The sequence below is a fragment of the Ursus arctos genome, unplaced genomic scaffold (genome assembly GCF_023065955.2).
Source record: "Ursus arctos isolate Adak ecotype North America unplaced genomic scaffold, UrsArc2.0 scaffold_7, whole genome shotgun sequence".
NCBI classification, from domain to species: domain Eukaryota; kingdom Metazoa; phylum Chordata; class Mammalia; order Carnivora; family Ursidae; genus Ursus; species Ursus arctos.
The window spans coordinates 33,365,042-33,381,978 of record NW_026623089.1 but is presented as its reverse complement, the minus strand read 5'-3'; the positions used below and the strand labels follow the sequence as shown (position 1 = coordinate 33,381,978).

General features: G+C 36.5%; 1 protein-coding gene across 1 annotated transcript in view; it reads left to right on the top strand.

Moving 5' to 3' along the window:
- KIF11 (kinesin family member 11) overlaps positions 1-16,937 on the top strand; it is a 48,513-nt gene that overhangs the window by 27,865 nt on the left and 3,711 nt on the right. Inside the window, exons 13-20 of the mRNA XM_026481658.4 lie at positions 129-336; positions 1,263-1,435; positions 3,397-3,522; positions 4,044-4,202; positions 6,792-6,898; positions 11,634-11,913; positions 14,118-14,340; positions 16,285-16,436. Coding sequence (XP_026337443.2) covers positions 129-336; positions 1,263-1,435; positions 3,397-3,522; positions 4,044-4,202; positions 6,792-6,898; positions 11,634-11,913; positions 14,118-14,340; positions 16,285-16,436 — 1,428 coding nt within the window. The remainder of the gene's footprint in view (positions 1-128; positions 337-1,262; positions 1,436-3,396; positions 3,523-4,043; positions 4,203-6,791; positions 6,899-11,633; positions 11,914-14,117; positions 14,341-16,284; positions 16,437-16,937) is intronic.

The following is a 16,937-nucleotide window of genomic DNA, read 5'->3' as shown; positions in this document are numbered from 1 at the left end:
TGGATAAATGAGCATGTCTAAAACTTACTAGTTCTCATCAGGAGAAATACTATGTAACACAGATATTTTCATTAGACTTTTTGTCACATCCCATCTTATCAACATTTATTTTTAAAAATCATATTTAGTTGCTTACCACTGTTGAAGAAACTACAAAAGATGTATCTGGTCTCCATTCCAAACTGGATCGTAAGAAGGCGATTGATCAGCACAACGCAGAAGCTCAGGATATTTTTGGCAAAAACCTGAATAGTCTGTTTAGTAGAATGGAAGAATTAATTAAGGATAGCAGCTCAAAACAAAAGGCCATGCTAGAGGCTCACAAGACTTTGTTTGGTAAGCTCAAGCATTTCTAATTATTCTAGTCTTTGTGTGGTAAGTGTGAAACTAATTTCAAAACTGATCATTTAATATCTTAAAAAACTCAGGTGACCATGTCACTAGTCCCCTCCAATGCACACACTGTCTGTTCAGACTAGGGATTAATGCTTTTACTGCCTTTGAATTAAAACAAATCTTAATTTGTTTTAAAAAAAGTTTTTTCTTTTTTTTCTCCTGTTTTTGATAAAGTAAGCTTTAACCATACCCATTGTTGTTACCTTCATTTAGAGGAAAAAAACTCATTTTTTTTTTTTGAAGATTTTATTTATTTATTTGAGAGAGCGAATGAGCAAGCACAAGCTGGTGGCAGGACAGAGGGAAAGGGAGAAACAGACTCACTGCTGAGCAGGGAGCTTGGTGCAGGGCTCGATCCTAGGAAGGCAGAGGCTTAACCAACTGAGCCACCTAGGCACCCAGGGAAAAACTTTTAAGTATTAGTTTTTTAGTATGAAAGTATTATCTTCACTATAGAAAACTTGTAAGATATAGAAATGTAAAAATTTGTAAAAATCCCCTAGAGTCTAGTCGCTCTAAGCCAACCACTCTTAAGTTTGGTTTATTGATTTTATAACCTCTTTTACCTACTATAATACTGTGATTGCCTGTAGCTGGAGATCACAGTGATTCTTGGTTTACTGTGAACTATAGAGATGGGTCTGATAAACTGACAAATATGTCATGTGCTTGCAGAATACTCTAGAAAGTAATTTATATTTGAAATATTCCCTAGCTGATGTAATGAGCCAATTATTTTAAGTTCGTTATAAATTTCCACGAGGATATAATTTTCTCAACCTATTTAAAGTACTTCTAACTGTATTAATATATTTATGTCAAAGTTTGTATCTTTTTTTTTTTTTTTTTTTTTTTTTTTGGTGTAGGTAACCTGCTGTCTTCCAGTGTCTCTGCATTAGACACAATTACTACAACAGCACTTGGATCTCTCACATCTGTTCCAGAAAATGTGTCTATACGTGTTTCTCAGATATCTAATATGATATTTAAAGAACAATCATTAGCAGCAGAAAGTAAAACCGTACTTCAGACATTGATTGTTAGTAAATATTTTAAAGTATTTTTCAAGTGTTACTCTGCTAAGTCTTCAAAAACAATGTTTTCTGCTCTTTCATTTTAAGCTTTACAGACATGGTTATAAACATCACTTTAAGAGTACATTTATGTATACATTTTAAGATTTTATTTATTTGAGAGTGAGCGAGAGAGAGCATGAGCTGGGTGAAGGGCAGAGAGAGAAGTAGGGAGCAGGGAGCCCAATGCGGGGTTTGATCCCGGGACTCTGGGATCATGACCTGAGCCGAAGGCAGATGCTTAACTGACTGAGCCACCCAGTGCCCCAGATTTATATCTATATATTTATATATAAATATATAAAATTTGTTTTTAAAGATTTTTATGTATTTATTTGAGAGAAAGAGAGTACGCATATGGGGCGCCTGGGTAGCGCAGTCGTTAAGCGTCTGCCTTCGGCTCAGGGCGTGATCCCAGCGTTCTGGGATCGAGTCCCACATCAGGCTCCTCCGCTGGAAGCCTGCTTCTTCCTCTCCCAGTCCCCCTGCTTGTGTTCCCTCTCTCGCTGGCTGTCTCTCTGTCACATAAATAAATAAAATCTTTAAAAAAAAAAAACTTTATATAAAAAAAAAAGAGTACGCATATGAGAGAGCACAGTGGGGAGGAGGGGCAGAGGGAGAGGGAGAAGCAGACTCCCTGCTGAGCAGGGAGCTCAATGCAGGGCACCATCCCAGGACCCTGGGATCATGACCTGAGCCAAAGGCAGACGCTTAACCAACTAACTGAGCCACCCAGGCACCCCCCAGATTTATATTTTTAAAAGCAAATCTCTCCACTGTTTTTTCTCTCCCAGAAAGATTAACTTCCAAATGCATTTAACCAACATTTGAAACTCTTTTCACTTATATCTTGTAACATTAAGAGCAGGAATTAATAAGCCTAATAACTAGAAAGGGCAAGTTTAGCACCAGATCAGTTCAGGTAACCCATGAGTTGTTAGTTCGCTCAGAAATTGGTAAATCATCTTTTCCGCAAGTGTTCTGGAATGGTTATACTGGTGTTACAGTTGACCCAACCAGAGGGGATTATGAGATGTTTAATTTTAAAATTATGGTAATACGGAAAAGTGCAAGAAAAAGAACTGCTAGAATTCTGGGAACACATATGACAATTTTTGGAGTCATATCTGTGTGATCAAGCCCTTCTTAGCTGTAAGGCTCTTTTTCATAGTTCTATAGAAGCCACTCATCCAGTTATACTAGTATTATATCCTTCATAACTGATTTGGGTAATACTCTTTATTTTGTAATTGTATGATTTGCCTAGGAAGTCCTTGGCCATATTTCTTGTTTTCTTCATTTAGTTTCTCTGCCTTCCCTTTTAAGTCTAATGATGTTTGTTGAACATTTTCCAAGTGAATAACTGCAAATATTAGTTGACACTGCCTAGATTCAGTGCTTATATGACACTATTTGATAGATTTCATCAGTCACCCAAATTTGACAAAGTTAACAGATGCTCAGTTGGTACATATAATAGAATATGTCACCAGGTCTTCAAAGTTAAATACCTCCAGCTCAAAGCCTATCTTTGAAGGCTATTTGGTCTTAGCCTTTTTGACTAGTAACCTTAACTTGTTTGAAATTTGTTAAAATGTACTTGTGCAGTTTTTTAAGAAACTCCCTTTATTTGCATGCTGAAATCTTATCAAATGATTGTCATTTTCCCCTCTTCTGAATTCTTTGGACTTCTGTTGCATTAGACTTTTAAGAATCTATCGTATGCTACATGACCATTTTCTTAATTACTATAAGTAGGATTAAGTAACTTGATGAATAGAAACTCTAGAAACAAATAGGCTCTATAGGCTATAAAGATTAGAGAATGGAAACTTAGAATTTCACTATGCATGTGTTAACAAAGTATTTAAGATACTGTCATTTAACCAGCCAGGTTTATGGAAGTGAAAATATTCTTTTTAACCAGGATGTACTTAAGACTGACCTTCTAACTTCACTGGAAACAGTTTTATCCCCCACAATGGTGTCTATACTGAAAATCAACAGTCAACTAAAGCATATTTTCAAGACTTCATTGACAGTGGCTAGTAAGGTAACAAATATTATGCTCTTAATTTCTTAAAATCTAATTGTTGTTTAAGAAAAAAATTCAATCTGTGGCCAAATCTGTATACATGGAAAAGCCATGGGTTGTGATTTGGGAGGAGATAGGATGCTCGCTGCCATTGATGTGATCAACAGAATCATGGCTAGGAAAATTGAGAGAATGATCTTCATGATAAGTGTGCGTTTACATAGTATCATATATAGCATGCTACCATGGGTGGGTGAAGAAGACACGCACATTCATGTCTACACGCATTGCATGCACATATGCCTAAATATGAATAAAATATCTCTGGAATGTTTAAAAATGATTATAATTGTCTCTTGGAGTTGAGAGTGGAACTGGGGTTCCAGGGGCTGGAGAGGGAAGACTTCTCTGCATACCGTTTTCTAGCTTGTATGTATTCTGTTTCATAAGTGTTCAAAAAAAAAAAAAACCCAACATTAAACTAAAAAAACTAAAAAAATGTTTTTTTAATTAAAAGAAACTAACTTTTTCCTTCAAAGATAGAAGATCAGAAAAAGGAAATGGATGGCTTTCTCAGTACACTGTGTAACAATCTACACGAGCTACAAGAAAATACACTTTCTTCCTTGGCTGAATCACAGAAGCTGTGTGAAAACTTAACTGAAGACCTGAAGACAATAAAAAAAATCCATTCACAGGTATCTCATTTAGGTGATTTGGGGAACGTAAAAAGGAAATTTTATAATCTTTAACTTGATAATCCCTGTTATGTAATCTGAATGTTGCAGAACTAATTTAGAAACCTGAAAAAACCATAACCACTCTTGCTTATAACAATAATTAATACAAAATAATTAAGAATATTTTTCTTGACCAATTAATATTTTAGGATTTGCTAGATTTAGAACCCTATGCTAAAGCTCTATAAGACAAACAAGAGGGGTGCCTGGGTGGCTCAGCCAGTTAAGCATCCAACTCCTGATTTCGGCGCAAGTCATGATCTCAGGATTGTGAGATTGAGCCCCAAGTCAGGCTCTGGACTCATAGGGGAGTCTGCTTGAGATTCTCTGCCTCTCCCTCCCTCTTTGCCCCTCCCCTGCTCACACTCTCTCTTTCTCTCTCAAATAAATAATAAATCAAATCTTTAAAAAAAAAAAGATAAGATCATCCTTTCATCACACCAAGATGAAGCTAGAGAAAGATACCTTTGGGAGTGCAATTAGAAGAAAATGGTTATAGCATTTACAATGAATATATATCTACAGTAGAACTTGGTAAATTATTATTTTTCTAGGGTAACAAGGATACTTACTATCTTTCATAAACTGTATCCTGTCACTAATTTGTCTTATTTATGTCAGACATTTGAATTATAGCAAATTAATACAATTCTTTTTTTTTTTTTTTTTTCTGAGAGAGAGAGAGAGCCAGAGACAGAGTGCATGGATGCGCATGGTGGGAGGAAGAGCAGAGGGAGAGGGGAAGAGAGAATCTTAAGCAGGCCACACTGGGCTCCATGTGAGAGCGTGACCCGCGCTGAAACCAAGAGTCGGACGCAGAACCAACTGAGCCACCAAGGCACCCCAATTAATACAATTCTTAGTTTTTACTGATTGATTGTAAATGTAATTCACAACTTACCTTCCTCCATGGAAGCTGTTCCTTACTGCATTAGGCTTTAAACCTGAAACCAAACCTCCAAACCAGGGAAGTCATAATCTGTAAAGATCAGATATATGGAAAACAACTCCTGGTGTTCCCAAGGCCTGAGTAATAAATGTTTAAAGTTTTATTAAACGAGGCTAATTATTACGTGACAGAACCCTTTGGTCAATAAAACTATTGACATGATTTAGTGAGTAATAAAGATTTCTTTTTCTTTGGAAGTAAGGGAGATGGAATTCATATCCATGTCATCCAGAATGAGAAAGGAAATAAATCCAAGATTTTTAGGCAAGAGTTAAAATAACTTTGAAGTCAGAGTATTCATTTCCCAAGTTGATAAGTATGAAACTTTTTGGAGAAAGGATTAACAACAAATTAGTAAAAATAATCGTTAACGTTTCTGGAGCCACTCAATATGTGCTTATCCTGTCTATTACTAGCCTAGTTTTCTAATGAGGAAACCGAGGCCTTGAAACACGTAAGAGTATTTAGATCCTCTGAGAGTGGTAGTGGTGATTATAGTGTCTGAAAGGCATCCGCTTTTGAGTAGCTCTGTTTCTAGAACATAATCTTGCAATTTGAAATTATAGCAGTTTCTCATACCTCTGCATCAACCTGTCTATAACTTTTCAGGCATATGTTCTAGGTAGATCAACTTTTTATGTATTAGCTGTTTTGAAATGTTTAAAATTGATAAGCAGCTGTTTAAAAACAAGCAAAACACCTATTATCCAAAAAGTATTTTAACATGAATGATTTGACTTCCCTGGCTTTACAGAATTTAAATTTATTAAGTGAGCTGTTTCTCAGATATTCTAGAACTTGAAGTTAGCACTAACAAAACAATTATGTGAAACTCTGAACATCTGTCTACATGTAGAGAAATCTAATAATATCTGCGTTTTCCTCTACTTTGAGACTAGTAAAAATACTGACAGACTTTATTCATAATCAGTCTTGGGTGTGTATTGTCAGCTGATGTGTATTTTAGAGATGTTGGTCAACTAATAGACTGAACAGTAAGAATGCTGGGTGCATGTTCAGCTCTTTCTTGGCCTTTAGTGTAGCTTCTTCATTTTGTAAGTTTAAATCCCTGTCGTGTTCTGTGCCTTATAAGAACTTGTTTTTGAAGATGCCAAGTATGAGCAAAGGTAAAATTATATTTTATTAATATGATCCAGCTAGATACTGTAAAATGTTTCAGCTTAAATAATTAATACTATTTTTGGACTGCTTGACCCATCAGATTATCACCGTTACTTTTCTCTTCTAGTAGTGTTACCAGTTAAGCAACTGGTGCTGTATACCTGTCAAAGTGGTTCTCAGAGCATAATGGGACATCTTGGTGTATTTGCTTAGTTTTGAGGTACACCGAAAGTAATTTGTTTCTAATAGTTAAGATAGCAAAGTTTGCTAATTGTTTACTTTTTGAAAAATTCCCTTAATATTATCCTTTTAATATCATTTACACTGCTTTCCTCTATGGGTGAGAAGTGGAATTTAAGTTCTCTTGTTAAGAATTTGTATAATACTCAGCTGTAGGAAAATACTTCATGTCAATATAGAAGAAAAGTTCAGGTGTCATAATTTCAACCTCTTCCTCTTCCGCACCTTTCTTATAGGAACTTTGCCAGTTAATCAATCTTTGGGCAGAGAGATTCTGTGCCTTGGAAGAAAAGTGTGAAAACATCCAGAAACCACTTAGTAGCGTCCAAGAAAACACAGAACAGTAAGCACTTTTTAATTCTCTTCAATTTTTCTCTGCCTGAAACTATTTCAGAATAGAAGGCTTCAAACAGTACAAATACTATCAACCCGATTACTTGTTTAACATTTTATTATGTTTGCTTTCTCATTCTCATTCTCCCAGCCCCCTCTAATATTTTATATATAGATATCTTTACTGAACTAGCTGTTATAGGTTGTAGTCATAATGCTCACTTTCCCCTAAATACTTCAGTCTGGGGGCGCCTGGCTGGCTCAGTCTTTAAGCATCTGCCTTCAGCTCAGGTTATGATCCCAGGATCCTGGGATCGAGCCCCGCATCAGGCTCCCTGCTCAACGGGAAGCCTGATTCTCCCTCTCCCACCCCCACTCCCCCTGCCGGTGTTCCCTCTCTCGCTGTGTCTCTCTCTGTCCAATAAATAAATAAAATCTTTAATAAATGAATACATACATACATACTTCAGTCTGTATTTCCTAAAAATAAGGATACTTTCTTATATTACCATAATATAATTATTTTAAATCAGAAAATTAATATCGATAACTCCTATTATCTAGTGTTACAGACTTAATTCAAATTTTGCCAATTGTCTCACTGATGTTCTTTATAGGAAAAGAAAAAGATTTTCCTCCTGCTCTGGGATTTAATCTAGGATCACACATTGCATTTGATTATCATGTCTCTTGAATCACCTTTAATCTGGAGTAGTTTCATAGTGTTTGTCTTTTATGACCTTTCCTTTTTCAACAGCATAGAATATTTATTTAGTACAGTGTCCCTCAGTTGGGATTGGCCTTCATGATTAATTGGAATTTCTCTGGAGCTCCTTTCAAGGTACTTTTCTTTGCCTTTAGTTTTTGGAGGTTTGATTATATTATGGTGTCTTATATATTTCTTTGAGGCTATCCTATTTGGATTTACTCAGATTCTTGAATCTGTTCACTTAATGCCTGTCAGCAGTTGTGGAAATTTTCACCCATTATTTGAACATTTTTCAGCTCTATATTCTTTCTCTAGGACTTTGATGACACAAATGTTAGATATTTTACTGTGGTCCCATAGGTCTCTGAAGCTATAGATAGTTTATTTTCTCTTTGTTGTTCAGATTGAGTACATTTTATGAACTGTCTTCATGTTCTTTGTCATCTCTAACCTGTAGAACCCATTCAATGAGGTATTTTATTTCAGTTATTGGGTTTTTCAGTTTTATAATTTTCATTTCCTTCTTTTTTTTAATCTCTATTTCTTTGCTAAGATTTTTTAATTTTTTCTAAAAGTGTTTTAATTGCTCATTGAAACATTTTTATATGGCTGCTTTAAAATCCTTGACAGATTATTCCAACATCTGAATTATCTCAATGTTGGCACCTGTTGTCTTTTCTCATTCAAGTTGTGATTTTCTGGAATGTTGATTGTATCTTGAACATTTTGGTTATTACGTTAGGAGATTCAGAATCGTATTTAAGTCTTCTTTTTTGGCAGGCATTCACTTTTGTTTTGGATTAATGTGAAGGTCCTGGCCCAGTTCTGTGAGCTTTGGTTCCAAAGACAATTTTATTTTCAGAGCTCCTGCATTCTGATATGCTTCGTTTGGTGCTACCTATATGAAAAAAATTTGTATTCTGCTTTTGATGGATGAAATGTTCTATACAGGTCAATTAGGTCTAGTTGATTGATAGTGTTAATTGGGTCATCTGTATTCTTACTGAGTTTCTGCCTATTTGTTCTTTCAAATACTAAGAGAAGGGTGTTGAAATCTCCAATTACAATTTTAGATTTGTCTGTTTCTCATCAGTTTTATGATTTTGCTACATATATGCGATGCTCTGTTGTTAGATGCATACGCATTTAGGGTTGATACGTCTTGGAGGACTGACTGCTTTATCCTCATGTGATATCCCATTTTATCCCTGATAATCTTCCTTGTTCTGAAGTCTACTTTGTCTGAAACTAATATTAAGTACTTAGCTTTCCTTTGATTGCTATTTGCATATAATGTATTTCCATCCCTTTACTTTTGGCCTACGTCTATATATTTAAAGTGGATTTCTTGCAGATAACATGTAATTGGGTCTTGCTTTTTCATCACACTGAACAATGTATGACTTTTAACTGGTGTGTTTAGACCATTCTCATTTAAAGTATTGGTATAGTTGGGGGGCACCTGGGTGGCTCAGTCATTAAGCATCTGCCTTCCGCTCAGGGTGTGATCCCAGAAGCCCTGCATCGGGCTCCATGCTCCGTTGGGAGCCTGCTTCTTCCTCTCCCACTCCCCCTGCTTGTGTTCCCTCTCTCACTGGCTTTCTCTCTCTCTGTCAAATAAATAAATAAAAATCTTTTAAAAAAAATAAAAAATAAAGTATCGGTATGGTTGGATTAAAATCTACCATTTTGCTGTTTTCTCTTTGTTGCATATTCTGTGCTTTGTTTCCTTTTATTCCTTTCCTAATTTAAGTTGAGTGTTTTTATGTTTTCATTTTATCTCTTCTATTGATTTATCATTTTTACTTTTCTTCCCCCTTTTTTTTTTTTTAAGACAGAGTGCGCATGAGCGCGGCAGTAGGGCGGGTAGGAGGATGGATGGTCAGAGGGAGAGAATCCTAAGCAGACTCTGAGATCATGACCTGAGCTGAAGTCAAGAGTTAGACACTTAACCAACTGAGCTACCCAAGCACCTCTTATTGTTTATACTTTTAAATTACCTTTTTTAAAAGTAGTTTTTCTAGGATTAATGATACACATTTTTAAATAATGTTAATACACTTTCAAGTATTTGCTGTTCCATGTGTGATAAAAGGACCTTATAACAGTATATTCCTAATTTTTCCTTCCCATCTCTTACGCATTGTTTTCATATATTTTGCTTTTGTGTATGCTATATACACCCAGGACATTGTTACTATGATTGCTTTCTTTTCTTTTTTAATGTGGCTACTAGATTTTTTTTTTTTTTTTTTTTTTTTGCTACTAGAAATTTTTTAATTGTGTGACTCATATTCTATTGAACAGTGCTGTTCTAGAATTCTGGCTATCACCTATTTTACTACCTAACTCCTATCATTAGGTTTTTCGATTCTATTGTTGATTCTATTCATTTTATCATGCCCCATTTTGAACTCTTCTTTCTAGACTCTAAGTCTAGAAAGTGTTTCCCCATGTTTTTTTCCAGTGTCTAGACTTAAGGATTTCTGGCTTTTTCAATAGCTCTGAAGGGAATACTAGAATAGGATTGAAATGGCTAAGGAACTATGATATAATTATAAGCTGTCTGCAAGCCATTTTTCCTATCTTCCTGACGTTTATTGCCTTTACCAGTGGTTTTCAAAGTGTCGTCCAGGGACGGTGTAAAAGAATCAGCCAGGAGTAGGGCTCAGGAATCTAGGGGAGGTTTATGTATACTGAAGTTTGGGACCCACTCACTGCCTTTGGCACTTATTGTCATGGATTGTAGTCACTCATGAATAAATTTGATCTTCCAACTAGGTTATGATTCCTTGAGAAGACTAGGTTTGTGTTGATAGTTTCCAAGCTTATCACTTGAATTTCTTTTCCTTTTTCAATCATTTCCATTTAACCTGTAGTGGAACTTTGGTTTTCAAACTTTTTGCTTACTCATTTGGTTTCCTCGCATGGTGTACCATCTAGTGGTAATGGAGGGTAACTTTCATTCACTGAAGTTGAACTCTGAAGTCTTGAGAGGACTTTAGTTTTCTATCAGGGTTATATTGCAGTGAACTGTGTATGCTAGGTGTATAGTTTGTCACACCCCAATATAATCTCAATTATTAGAAAGCTTTATAATTGACTTTGTTTTATTTATTTATTTTTATTTTTAAAATTTTGTTTAAAAGATTTTATTAATTCATTTGACAGAGAGAGAGGCAGCCAGAGAGGGAACACAAGCAGGGGAGTGGGAGAGGGAGAAGCAGGCTTCCCGCGGAGCAGGGAGCCTGATGTGGGGCTTGATCCCAGAATGCTGGGATCATGACCTGAGCCGAGGCAGATGCTTAACGACTGAGCCACCCAGGAGCCCCAGTTAACTTGGTTTTATAACATTTATAATTTTTACCGTTTATTTAAGGTCACCGGCAAGGCAAAACTGCTTAAGAACAGAATGATAGACTGATTGTGGACAATTTAGGGACTAGACTAGAGGCTGCAGGTGATGCCCTTAAGTAACATAATCTAGTAGGAGGAATAAAACACAGGGGCAGATTTTATTTTAGTAACTATAGTCATTATTCTAAGAGGTACAAATTAAAGCATCATATCTGGAAGAGAGCTGGAAGAGGTTTTATGGAAAAGAGGTCATTTCCAAAGGTCATTTAATGGCAGATATGATGTCAGTCTGCAGTGAAAAGACACTGGCCAAAACATCCATTCTCAATGTAGAAGATTGATTAAGAACATGGGCTCTGGAGCCAGACTGCCTGGGTTCAAATATGCCTTTTTTTTTTTTTTAAGATTTTATTTATTTATGTGACAGAGAGACAGCCAGCGAGAGAGGGAACACAAGCAGGGGGAGTGGGAGAGGAAGAAGCAGGCTCCCAGTGGAGGAGCCCGATGTGGGACTCGATCCTGGAACGCCGGGATCACGCTCTGAGCCGAAGGCAGCTGCCTAACTACTGCACTACCCAGGCGCCCCAAATATGCCATTTTTGCACTGTGTGATCTTGGGCAAGTTACAGGTCTTTTGAGTCTTAGTTTTCCATTTTAACAATGTTCTCTTTTTCTATAGGAAATCTAAGGATATTATCAGCAAAACAACCTCTTTTAGTACACAATTTTGTGCTGATTGTGATGGCTTATCACAGGAACTCAGACACTTTAACCAAGAAGGTACAAAATTGGTTGAAGGGTCTGTGAAACATTGTGATAAACTCAGTAGCAACTTTGAAGTAGTATCTCAAGAGACCGAGCAGAGATGTGAGGCCCTGAACGCAAGCACGCTTTCTTTTTCTGAACAGTGGATATCTTGCTTAAATAAAAGGGAAGAAGAACTTCAGAACTTATTGGAGGTAATAACTTTGTAATTGGAACCTACTTTGGAGAGAGTAGTGATAATCGGAAAATTAAATATTCTTGGCGAAGAATTGGTTTCAAAACAGATAATATTTTAAAATAATGAATTAAGATTTTAAGCATAATAGTTGGTATGCTTATGCATGATCTAGTTTCATGTACATATCTCTTAGAGCTTGAAATTATTTAACTCCTGTGTCTGATCTGCCCTGTCTATCCTTGGTTTTTGACTTGTTAGTTCTTTCAGTTAAGGGCACCCTTTTTTTAAATATAATTCAAACCTCTTATTACTTTAAATACAGGATATTGTTCTGATTGCTCAAAGGATACTTGATAGGTTTGGTGTGTGTGTTTGCTTTATCTTAACACTTGATGAGCCCTTTGTGGCTTGGTTTTCTTTCTGTGTTATAAAAGGACTTTGCTAAAATTCTTTGTGGAAAGAATAGCAAAGAATGATCCTTTGGATCATGTTAGGGAAGCAGTGCATTATTCTGAAAACTGGTAAGTAACGGGAAACAGTTGAGCATCCACATGTCTTTGCCAAAAGAATCCTATCATGGTTTAGCAGGATAGTGGATGAAGAAAAGTGTTTCGAGGCGCCTGGGTGGCACAGCGGTTAAGCGTCTGCCTTCGGCTCAGGGTGTGATCCCAGTGTTATGGGATCGAGCCCCACATCAGGCTCCTCTGATGTGAGCCTGCTTCTTCCTCTCCCACTCCCCCTGCTTGTGTTCCCTCTCTCGCTGGCTGTCTCTGTCTCATAAATAAATTTTAAAAATCTTTAAAAAAAAAAAAAAGAAAGAAAAGTGTTTCATAGAAGGATCCCAGCTAATGCAGAAGAAATGACAGAATTTGAAAACCATCATTTTGCAATTCTAGTGAGATAATCCCCGTGGACATTAATTACTGTGTATACCATTTGATAAAAACTGTTGGAGAACTGTGGGGGGTTTTTAATTTATTTTTTAAAAAGTTTTGTGCGGTTTTTTGTTTTGTTTTGTTTTTTAGTAATCTCTACACCCAACATGGGGCTCAAGCTCATGACCCTGAGATCAAGGGTCTCATGCTCTTCTGACTGAGCCAGCCAGGCACCCCTTGATAGAGAACTTTATAATTAGTATTGTGATTACATGCAAACTCACTGATTAATCTTTTTTTCCTTTTTTTTTTTTTAATTTTATTTATTTTTTAAAGTAAACTCTACTTCCAGCATGGGGCTTGAACTCAAAAACTTGAGATCAAGAGCCACATGCTCTACCAGCTGAGCCAGCTAGGTCCCCCAACTGATTAATCCTTTTTTTTTTTTTTTTTAAGATTTTATTTTATTTATTTGACAGAGAGAGACAGTGAGAGAGGGAACACAAGCAGAGGCAGAGGGAGAAGGAGAAGCAGGCTTCCCGCTGAGCAGGGATGCCGATGTGGGGCGCCATCCCAGGACCCTGAGATCATGACCTGAGCCGAAGGCAGATACTTAGTGACTGAGCCACCCAGGCGCCCCCCAACTGATTAATCTTAACATGAGAGACAGAACCAGGCATATGTGCTTTTAGCACCACCTACAAAATATTCTTGCCAAACAATTAAAAAAGTATGAGGAAAGATATCCTGTATTAAAAGAGTTAAGACTAGAGGGTCTTAGGACCCAGTTTGCCTGGGAGAGTCCTCATTTACATATCTTGTTTGGAGGTAATTGTTATTAAGAATGGCCCTTTTCACCCCGAAAAGTATCCCAGTTTGGGTGATAAATTATAGGTTATCTACTTAAGGTAGAGCAACCAAATCTAATGATAAATTCAAACAAATTGTGAAAAATATTTGAGATAATTGGTGAAGTTTGCATGCTGACTAGACCTTTGACATAAAGAAATCAGTGTTAAGTTTTTTAGATGTGAGAGTGATCTTAAAAAGCTCTTAACTCTTAGAGATGTATGCTGAAATAAATGGATGAAATGATACAGGATTTGCTTTAAAATAATTCTATGGGAGGAGGAGCAGTATTGGTTAATCTTGTTTGATCTCTACCCCATGTGTTGATAAATGTTGAGACTGTGTAGTCAAGACAGGGGGGTTAATTATGCTATTCTCTCTACTTTTGCATGTGTTTTTAAAACTTTTTACTATGGAAAATTTCAAGAGGAAATAATATATTGCCTAAAACACAACTTTGATTTTAATAATGAAAGCTCATCTGTATCATTTACAGGTTGTAAACCAAGGTTGTGAGGCTGCAAGTTCAGAGATTACTGAAAAATTAAATGGACATAAAGCAACTAATGAGAACCAGCGTAACATATTTTTGGGTCAGATAACTACTGATGAAGGAAAGTTAATGGCACAAAGTCTACAACTTAATGAAACCATAAAAATTGGTTTGACTAAGCTTAATTGCTTTCTACAACAGGATCTGAAACTGGATATCCCAACAGGTACTTTAAAGGGAAAGAGAATTGTTAATATTTTTGAAGTTGAAGTCAACCTTGTACTGTGCTAGATGTTCAGAAAAACCAGGTCCTGCCATTGCCTGATAGGAATTTACATCTCACTGTAGTCACCTCAGATGGAAAAGGTGGAACCCTAAAATATCTTCGATCAAGATTAGGTGACATGTACTTGTCATGAAATTTGGGCATTACAATCAATAAATTTTTACAAATATTTAGGGAACTGGCTTTGTTAAGAAAAGATTTTTATTTTTTTTTTATTTTTATTTTTAAGATATTTATTTATTTTAGAGTGTGTGTGCAAGCGGGGTGGGAACAGAGGGGGAGGAACAAGCAGACTCCAGGCTGAGCAGAGCCCAAGGAGGGCTTGAGATCACGACCTGAGCCAAAATCAAGAGTCAGAAGCTTAACCAACTGGGCCACCCAGGCAGGCGCCCCTTTATTTTTATTTTGTTGAGAGAGAGAGAGAGCACACAGAAGTGGAGGAGTGGGGATGGGTGGGGAGGGGCAGAGGGAGAGAATTTTTTTTTTTTAAGAAAAGGTATTTTATTTTATTTTTTTAAAGATTTTATTTATTTATTTGAGAGAGTGTACAGGAGCCGGGGGGAAGGGGAGAGAGAGAGAGAGAGGGAGAAGCAGACCACCTACTGAGCAGGGAGCCTGACATGGGGCTCTATCCCAGGACCCTGGGATCATGACCTGAGCTGAAGACAGATACTTAACCAACTGAGCCACCCAGGTGCCCCAAAGAGAAGATATTTTAAAAGCAAATAAAAAGAAAACCAGCAACCATCTATTCAGCACAGTTTGTAAAAAGGCATCTTAATACCAAAGATAGTAGAGGAATGTAATTACATAAATCTAGTTTAATGGAAAAAGCTCACCATATTGTGCATTTTCTTATGTGTACCTCTCATTTTGTCAGATGGCAAGACCATTTTAGGCTATAATGATTTAGGGTAGCCTTCATGAAAGAAGGTATGCAAGCTATTTAACAGGGTGAGTAATCGAACTATTCTTTGGATTGCATTTAGGGTTGCAGACCCTGTAAATTTACTAAAAATCACTGAGTAGATTTTATGGTATGTAAATTATGCTTCAAAGCTTTTAAAAAAAAAAAATATATATATATATATATATAGCAATTCTAAAAGGAGATGATGCTAAAGAATGTTCATTTATTTTTTCCACAAGAGTCCCGTAATATTTATTTCCACTTTTCAATGAAATTAGGAATATAAATGTTAAGGAAAAAGGCAAGTGCTTGTGTAAAATACGAGAGCATGAGTTCATTATAAAGAAATGTAATTGGAGGGCGCCTGGGTAGCTCAGTAGGTCGAGTATCTAACTTCAGTTCAGGTTATGATCTCAGGGTCCTGGGATTGAGCTCTGTGTTGGACTCTGCTCAGTGGGCAGTCTGCTTGTCACTCTGCCCCTCCCCCTGCTTGTTCTCTCTCCCTCTCTTTCAAATAAATAAATAAAATCATCATCAAAAAAAAAAAAGAAATGTAATTGGTTAATATTTAGCTGCCACCAAATTTACAGTGAAATGATTATCCTACTCAAGATCTTTTTGGGGAAAACTGTACTCTTATTCCAGGAATGCTGCCATTTCTCAGGACACTTCGATTCCTTTTAGAGCCTACAACCCATCTTTTGTACATCCTCAGAGATGGATAATTTCATGTTTGGGGGTAGGCTGAATCCTGAAAATAGTTGAGTCTATTTAAGATCATTTGTCAAGTTAGAAACTAGTAGTTGTAAGCAACCTATGCCTGACAAGTAACAAGACTGATTCCCATGTGCGGCAATGGTTAGATCTTTGGAAGACAGAGACTCATTGGGAAGTATACATTCTAATATAAAAAAAAAAATCTTACTCATATCCCACACTTCAATTTTTTCCCATTTATGTAATGTCCACTAAAGGTACGACACCACAGAGGAAGAATTACTTCTACCCATCAACGCTGGTGAGAACCGAACCACGTGAACAGCTCCTTGATCAGTTGAAAAGGAAGCAGCCTGAACTGTTAATGATGCTGAACTGTTCGGAAAACAGCAAGGAAGACATCAGTCAGGTAAAATTTTAAGCATCATAATTTTAGAACTCTTGCATAAACTCCTTAGGTCATCAACTTCATATGAAGAATTTTATTCTTTGCCCTTAAATCCTACCCTTTCGCATTAATGGTAGTCGTTTTACCCTTAAGCCTGTTGCTTTTACTCTGGCTATTTTTTATTATTCAAGTAATAATGATAATAACCAATATTTATGTTGTGCTTATTATGTGCCAGTCTGTTCTAAGTGTTTTACGTATATATTTATTCAGTTAATATTCTCAGTAGCCTTATGAAGTGGGTGCTAGTACTATCCCCATTTTAGAGGTGAGGAAATTAAGAATTACCTTGTCCCAAGTCACGGATGGAGTTGGAATTGATACCTAGAAGACCTCCACAATCTGTGCTCTTAGCTGTGGTAATTATAGACAGACAAGTTGGGAGTAGAAAATAAAAAATAAACTGTAATCCCCCTATTCTGAGATTACGACTTTTAACATTTTATTACAGGTACTTCTCTA